The sequence below is a fragment of the Gekko japonicus genome, unplaced genomic scaffold (assembly GCF_001447785.1).
Source record: "Gekko japonicus isolate JY-2015 unplaced genomic scaffold, Gekko_japonicus_V1.1 scaffold1903, whole genome shotgun sequence".
Taxonomy (NCBI): domain Eukaryota; kingdom Metazoa; phylum Chordata; class Lepidosauria; order Squamata; family Gekkonidae; genus Gekko; species Gekko japonicus.
The window spans coordinates 90,051-98,360 of record NW_015166477.1 but is presented as its reverse complement, the minus strand read 5'-3'; the positions used below and the strand labels follow the sequence as shown (position 1 = coordinate 98,360).

Genomic DNA, 8,310 nt, shown 5'->3' with positions numbered 1-8,310 from the left:
GAAATGCACTTCTGAACAGTGTACCATCACCGAGAGAAGCTGAATGACCCCTGGGCATACAACAGCCACCCCTAGCACAGCAGACAGCAAGCCAACACTCCCGAAGGAGTGCCCCTGTGGGGCAGAGACCTGGAAAGAAAGTGCCTCAGGAATGCATGTTTCAACGGGCCACCTCTGATTTTCGGCAAGGTGGCCTGTGTGGAAAGACAGCACGATTGTCTCAAGGGCTAGAAACTCAAACTGGCCGGTGGAATTCTAAACCCAACTACTTCCCAAAATCACCCAGCTGGACAGACAGAGAAACCTTTGCAAAGGGAAAGGTTACAGACTGGAGACGTTCCTCCCTCTTGGTATGGGGCAGTAACCCCACTGTAAGGCATTCCCCACCCCATCAGCGAAGCACACACCGCTCGGGACATTACTTGTTTTGGAAGAATGTTTTGTGGTCAGCCAGCACCACTCCAGGAATCTCCTTGAGCTTCAGGAATCTCTGAAAGGATGACGGCGGGAGAGCCTGGGTTGAACCGATCTCGTTCAACTCCACCCCAGTGCCACTGGTGCTGCTCCTCAACGCTGCCACCATCCTGCCAATCTGAGAAGCAAAGGAGAACATTGGTGTTGACAAAGGTTTACACCCAAGCCCTCTACTGAAAGACCATGAGCTTATGCGCCTCAGTTAGTACAGTTTTACACATATTTCAGTCCGTATAAATGGATGAGACCAGAAGATCACACCCAGCTGGACAACTGACATAGTTTAAGAAGAGAAGAAGAAATTGGATTTATACACCGCCCTTCACTTGGAGCCTCAGAGCGGTTTACAACCACCTTCCCTTCCTCTCCCCACAACAGACACCCTGTGAGGAAGGTGGGGCTGAGAGAGCTCTGAGAGAACTGTCCTTGAGAGAACAGCAGCTTGCCCAAGGTCACCCAGCAGCTGCATGTGGAGGAGTAGAGAATCAAACCCGGTTCTCAAGAGTTAGAGTCCACACTCCTAACCACTACTGGCACAGTGACTCCCAGAAATATTGGACAGTTCCTTGGAAACATGTGGGTGCACCTGAGAACATTCTCAACTCATGTGCCCCCCCCACCTCTGTACCTCTGCTCTGTGCCCTCCAACCAACACTTCCCAAGAAAAGAGTGGGCCATCACACTCTGTTTACTTCACCCCCCCGGAGCCTGACTCAGAAGGGACATCCTTAAAGGAGGAAGGGGCTGAGTTGTTAGGAACCTTGCATCCCATTCCCCAGAGTTTTAGCTTTGGAAGAAACCCTCACCACAGGCCCCAATATCGTCCGGGGACAGGGGTCAATCCACCCTGATAAGGAGTCTGGGGCATCAGACAAGAGAAGATGCCTTAAGCCACCGTGCTAAAAGATGGGATCCAGATGCATGGCGATTGCCCTCACATAGCTCTCCCTCTCCACGTGTGCTAGACCAGCCCCACCCCCAAGTTCATCCCCAGGAACAAAAAGACAACATGAGTCTGGGGCATCAGACAAGAGAAGATGCCTTAAGCCACCATGCTAAAAGATGGGATCCAAATGCATGGCCACTGCCCTCACATAGCTCTCCCTCTCCTCGTGTGCTAGACCAGCCCCCCCCCCATTCATCCCCAGGAACAAAAAGACAACAGTGAACCCAAATGGTGGCCATGGCTAGAAATCCAAACACTGGCCTTGCAGTGTGGGGCTATTCCGTTCCCAGCAGAGCCTTTATGGAAAGGGTTTTGACTTGTGAGACCAACAGCAGCCTGCCTGGTGCCCCAGGAACGGTAGAACTGCATAGCTGGCCCCAAAGCCTTTCATAGTAGCTTCCTCACTTTACCTGCTGCTGCAGTTACCTTATCTGTTCACCTACTTGTCCTATGCTGGGGGGTCCTATGGTGCCCGATAACACCTTTCCTGGTGCCCGTCAACTGTTTTTAGAAACAGGGCAGGGCCAGATGGAGCTTTTGTACAGCAGGGCTTCTGATTGGTCAGCGGAGATCTAGATCTAACTGGGTGTGCAGATTTTTTTTTAAAAAAAAAACACACTGCTTTGGCGGCAGCGACCACTACAGCACGCAGATCTTCACTAGAAACAGGGCGGGGCCAGATGGAGCCTTTGTACAGCAGGGCTTCTGATTGGTCACTGGAGATCTAACTGGGTGTGCAGATTTTTTTTAAAAAACAACACCACTGCTTTGGCAGCAGCGACCACTACAGCACACAGATCTTCATAGCATGACTGAATGTAAGCTGTGTGTATTCCAGGAAAGCATTTTAAAACGACACATTCATTTAAAAAGGCATCCTGCTAAACGGAGCCCCTGGCTGAAATGCTGAAGAGCTACTGTGAGAGTTACGTAGAACTTCAGTCCCTGATGTTTTGTGGTTGGCCCTGCCTCCTGTGGCAGCCATTCTGCTGTTGTGGCCACCACCACGTCAGGATTCCAAACACGCTTGCAAGCTCAAAAATGTTGAGCCCCCCCCCCCCTCCCCCCGGTCCTATGCTTTAACTCTGTCTCCCTGGACAGCTCCCTTACTGTCTCAGCAACCTTTCATTGCAATGTTCTTCTTGTCCTGGCTAGATAGCTCCCCTGCTATCTCAGAGTCAAATGAGACACAATGGAAAGATTCAAGAGCATTTTATCAATGTGTCTGCCTGTTACCAGGTATAAAAAGGGTGACCCGCTTTTAAACAAAAGTGTAACAAGCTGGTGAGTCTAGCTGAACCTCAGCCCCTGCTTTGCTGGTTTCAGCACTCCCCCCCAAAAAACACCTGCTCCGGATGCAAAAAAAGCAATGTCTAGAATGCAGCAAGGGAAGGCAGGGGAAGAGCTGAACCCCCCCTCACTTGCTTTTTTTAATAACTTTTTTATTGCTTTTATACTATAAACTACAAACTACACACTACAAATTCAGAGTAGCAAGGCTCAATAATAAACTAACTTCCACTTCATATATAAAGTATTCTAATAAAAAAGACAAAACATTGATTAATTATGATAGCACACATGAGCAATGGTATATATTCTATAAAGCATAACACAGAAAAATCTCAGATCTCCATTTAGGTGCCGCCTTCTCTTTACGCTGCTTCTTCTTTTGCCAGGGGATTTTAATCTTGTATGATCTGGGAGCGAACCCCCCTCACTTGCATACTCTGCTTCTGTTCAAGTCGCTCCCCGTCCCCCACTTTGTATGTTGACAGGTGGACGTGTGAATAAATACATGCGGGTCCTTGCACCACATCTGGTCTGACCCCTCAGCAGTTCTGCACTGGGAAGCTGCTCCTTGCCTTATAGGGCCTGCCTGATCAGTAAGCTGGGGAATCTAAACCCATCAGTTCTCTGGCGGTGATACAAGTGGGACCTTCTATGAGCCTCGTGGAAGGAAAACCAAGTGGCACCCAGTTGGAGACTGAGTGCTCTTTGTGGCATACCATCTCGAGAATAGGTTTGTTACCTCAACAGACAAGCTCTTTTGGGATACAGGATCCGTGTGCATCCAGAGGACAGAGGAATTCGTTAGCGCGATCTGCAAAAAACAAAGCACCCATCACCTCACATCGATAACAGTGTCCTGGTTGCAGCCTAGGATCTCTGCTGGGGACACATCAAAGAACCTCCCCCGAGGGTAAGAGACTGCACAGAAGCCACAGAAATACGGCTTACTAAGAAACCACCTCAGTGGGAAATGGGTAGGATTAGGGAGGGTTAGTCATCTTCAAAATCAGGGTTTTAACAGAATACGTAGTCTGCTGATGGGCCAAGAGGCCACCTTCTGGTGGACCACCTGCAGTCCATCAAGGAGGAAGAGCCCCCAGGGCAGTCCAATTCAGTTCCATGCCAGCAGAGCTGATCAAGGCTTCTGCTCTCATTTCCAAAGCAAGATCTACAAGGCTTGTGTCAAGGGATAGAGCAATGCCACTCTGTTCACAAACACTCGTCGCTAACACTGGCTTTCAGTATAATACTGGAAGCTCACGCAGCATGCCATTCTAGCATTTTCAGGATCTGCTAGTTGCTGACATGCTTGCAAAGAAAGGCATGAGGCGCAAGCCATGGTCCGATGCACAAGGTCCATTCTAAAGCAAAACTCAGGATTATCTCGTATTAGTTTTACCCTAACTGCTAAGGAGATCCTGAGTGCACTCCTCAGTGCACACCTTTTTGCTTTGCAAACTTAACAACAGTGGATCGCAGGGGTTCTGATTTTTAAGGAACCAGATGGTACAAATGCTGTGCTGTTAAAGTCTTGGTGTCTAACAGAGCACAACTGTCTTTTCTTCATCCATTTCAATCTGGCTTCAGGGCTGTATTCGGTGCAGAGACAACTTTAGCTGCCCTGGTGGATGATCTCTTTTTTAATGAACAGACAAAGGTAATGTATCCTCTTTTATTCCTGTTTGGCTTGTCCGTGGGCCTTTGACACAGTGGACCACCTCTTTAGAGCCCTGCTGTGGGGAGGGAACCTGTGGTTCCAGTCGCTTTGGCCCAGCTGCACGTAAGGTGACATCCCTGTGGACTCTGCAGCTTGGGATTTACACAATAGGAGGACCATAATAAATAATAATAAAATAATAAAATAAAATAATAAAACAATAAAACAATAAAAATAATAATAATAACAACAACAATAAATGTGGGTTCCTTTCAAGGCACTGGATCTTACCTAGAAAGCCTTTCACAACCTGGGGGCTGTACCCCCCCCGAGGGACCAAGAGGAGCCCATGGAGCAGCTATGCGCCTCACTCACATCCCTATCATGCCAGCCATTGGGACTGTCAGATGTGTTTCAATCCAGTCACAGGCCTGTTTATAGCCCCAGGCCTTCAGAATGGCCTTCTGGAGGAAGTCAGATCAAGGTGGGTAGCTGTGTTAGTCTGTTTGTAGCAGCAGAAAAGAAGCAAGACAATAAGCAAGCACCTGAAAAGATTTTTAAAAATTGTGGCAGGGGTATGAGCTTTTGTGAGTCACTGCTCACTTCTTCAGATCTGAGGAAGTGAACCACGACTCACGAAAGCTCATACCCCGGGCATTTTGTTAGCCTTCAAGGTTAGCCTTCGGGGCGCTTGCTCTTTTCTGCTGAAGTTAAAGCAACTATTTCCCCCCCTCCTAGTTTGTAGGAAAGCGCGTAAAAACTGGTTTAATAAAGAAGGCTTTTTATCGGAGAGTACGATAGTGCAGCTGGAATCTGATTCATCATAATGGCTTGTGGATAATATTGCCTGATAGCAAAATTACTTGGAATGGTCTGATATTTGTCTGGTACGTGACCTCATCTAAATTCCATGCGCTGAAGCACGACTCCTCCTGCCCCCGGCAGCCCAAACGATCCCCTAAAATGCTGCTTTTGGAGGTGGAGGTCCTTCAGAAGGAACAATGGGAAGAACTGGAGAGCTGGGGGGGGGGGGGGGGGGGGGGAGAATCTCCCCTTGTGCAGGTGGATCTTTTCCACAGGATCCAACCTGATATGTCTGTGCGCCAATAGAATATTTTTAGGTGTATCACTGGGGTTCTCCTGAAGTAGGAAGGAGGCATTTAAACGGATTTAATAAACTGATGCAAATACCTGTTTTTAATAAATAGTTAAATGTATTTATTTATTGCATTAATATCCCGCCCATACCGTAAATGGGCTCAGGGTGGGTTGCAACACTTCCATGAATACAAAAAATTTTTAGAACACATTATAGACATATAAAATCAATAATCACAGCTTGCCGTAGGGAGAATCCAGCCCATTGACGTAGGTAGGTATGGCCGGTTATCAGTGGGTGGGGGACAGCAGCCTCAGGGGACCATGCGTGGACGCCCGCTGCCTCAGTCAAAGGCCTGGTGGAAGAGCTCCGTCTTGCAGGCCCTGCGGAACTGAATAAGGTCCCACAGAGCCCTGATCTCAGTATGGAGCATGTTCCACCAGGTGGGGCTAGGCGGACGTCCTTTGGGCCAGGGATCACCAGGAGATGTTGACTCTCAGAGCGTAATGCTCTTCTAGGCATATATGGGAAGAGGGGGTCCCTTGGGTATGTTGGGGGAGAGCATGTTGCATGCACAGACAAAACAAGAGTGGGCAGCAAGAGTTACGGCACCAGAGTTGACGAAGCGAGGAAAGGAGCTCAAGACGCTGACCACCTACCTGACCCAGCTCCAGGAAGCAATCGATGTTCTCCAGCCTGATGGGAAACTTGTTTTTCTGCATGTCGTAGGCCATGCGGGAGCTGCCGATGTAATCAAAGCTTTCCTGGGGAGGGGGGGGGGAGAGAAATCCAGAGATGAGTCGGATTCTCATCTTATCACCTGCTGAGTGTTCAAAGTATTTCGCATACATCATCCTGCAATCCCAATGACGATGCGGTAAAGTAGATCGCAGTGTTGTTGCTATCGGTGAGGGGGGCGAAACTGAGAGACTCGCCAACGTCACTTTGTTGGAGGTGGGATTTGAACCCTAAATTTCTTGATTCACAGCTCAGTCTTTTCAAGGAAGTCTCGTATGCACTTAGGCGGGAACCGTGGCGGTCCTCGAGCAAAGAGGGGAAATGACAACGCGAGATGGCTGAACGTGAGATTAACTCACAAGTTTGAAACAATGGACGCCCCAAGGCTGAATGCACTACCTACAGATGCTAATTTTCTGCCCTCAGGCCTTTCCCCTCTGCCCCAATCAAGCTAATCACAATATGCATTGTACCGGGTGCATCCTTACAAACATTTTTTACAACACCCCTCCCACCTTCTGACTAGGATAAAAGGACTCAGATCTTCATTTCTACTCTGCTCATGCCTGACGAAGGGAGCTCTGACTCACGAAAGCTTCTACCCTGGAACTCTGGTTGGTCTCTAAGGAGCTCCTGGGCTGGGATCAGTGTTCCCTCTAAGCTGAGTTAGTGTGAGCCAGCTCACAGTTTATTAGCCTCTAGCTCACACATTTTTGTCTTAGCTCAGGGAGGAGGGGCTCCAGAGCAAACTAATTTATGCAGTCGCCAAACTGCTCACTCACAACTTTAATGCCAGTAGCTCACAAAGTAGAATTTTTGCTCACAAGACCCCACAGCTTAGAGGGAACATGGGCTGGGATCTGACTGTTCTGCTGCAGACCAAGAGGGCTCTACCCTCTGAACATGTCTAAAGGCTCTTAAGTGTAAGGACGTTGCACTGGTGACCAAGATCAAGTTAATTCATGCCGTGGTGTTTCCCATCACTGTGTACGGGTGTGGAAAGTTGGACAATGAAGAAAGCTGACAGGAAGAAAGTGGATTCACTGGAAACGTGGTGCTGGAAGAGGGTTTCACAGATACTGTGGACCAGCGGACCTCTGTGCTGAGTTAGTGTGAGGTAGCTCACAGTTCTTCAGCCTCCAGCTCATACATTTCTTTCTTAGCTCAGGAAAAATGGCTCCAGAGCAAACTGATTTATGCAGTATCCAAATCACTCACTCACAACTTTAAGGCCAGGAGCTCACAAAGAATTTTTGCTTGCAAGACTCCACAGCTTAGAGGGAATATTGCTGTGGACCCCCAAAAGTCAAATCAGTGGGTTCCAGATCAAATCAAGCCTGAACTCACTGCCACAGGAAGTGGTGGCAGCTACAAGCATGGACGGCTTCAAAAGGGAATTAGATAAGCATACGGAGCAGAGGTCCATCAGTGGCTATTAGCCACAAGGTATAGATAGGGACTCTGGGGCAAGTGATGCTCTGTCTTCTTGGTGCTGGGGGGGGGTCAACAGTGGGAGGGCTTCTAATGTCCTGGCCCCACTGGTGGACCTCCTGATGGCACTGGTATTTCTGGCCACTGTGTGATACAGAGTGTTGGACTGGATGGGCCTTTGGCGTCTCTTATGTTGTTATGTTCTTAACTCTCCCTAGAAGCTAAAATGACTAAACCGAGGCTGTTGTACTCTGGCCACATTATTTATTTATTTGGATTTCTATCCCGCCCTCCCCGAAGGCTAAGGGCGGCTAACAGGGCACAATGCCAGATAATAACAATAAGACAATATAAAATGTTAGATTACAAATAGACAATTAAGAAACAATTAAATAGACATCATAAAAACATTTTCAGTGCTCCCCTATTCAATTCCAGATGTTAAGATTTTAAACCAAGATGGTGTTCTCAATGGCATAGCTAGACATTATGAGAAGAGAAGAGACATTATGAGAAGAGAAGAGTCACTGGAAAAGATGATAATGCTAGGAAGAACTGAATGCAGCAGGAAGAGGGGAAGACCCAACATGAGATGGGTTGACTCGGTCAAGGAAGGCATAACCCTCGGTTTGCAAGACCTGAGCAAGGCTATTTTGTTGTTGTTGTTGTTGA

At 48.1% G+C, this 8,310-nt stretch overlaps 1 protein-coding gene across 1 annotated transcript in view; it reads right to left on the bottom strand.

The window, feature by feature from the left end:
- NCSTN (nicastrin) overlaps positions 1–8,310 on the bottom strand; it is a 52,202-nt gene that overhangs the window by 22,307 nt on the left and 21,585 nt on the right. The window contains exons 9-10 of the mRNA XM_015412118.1: positions 6,129–6,233; positions 3,430–3,524 (exon numbers count right to left, since the gene is read on the bottom strand). Coding sequence (XP_015267604.1) covers positions 3,430–3,524; positions 6,129–6,233 — 200 coding nt within the window. The remainder of the gene's footprint in view (positions 1–3,429; positions 3,525–6,128; positions 6,234–8,310) is intronic.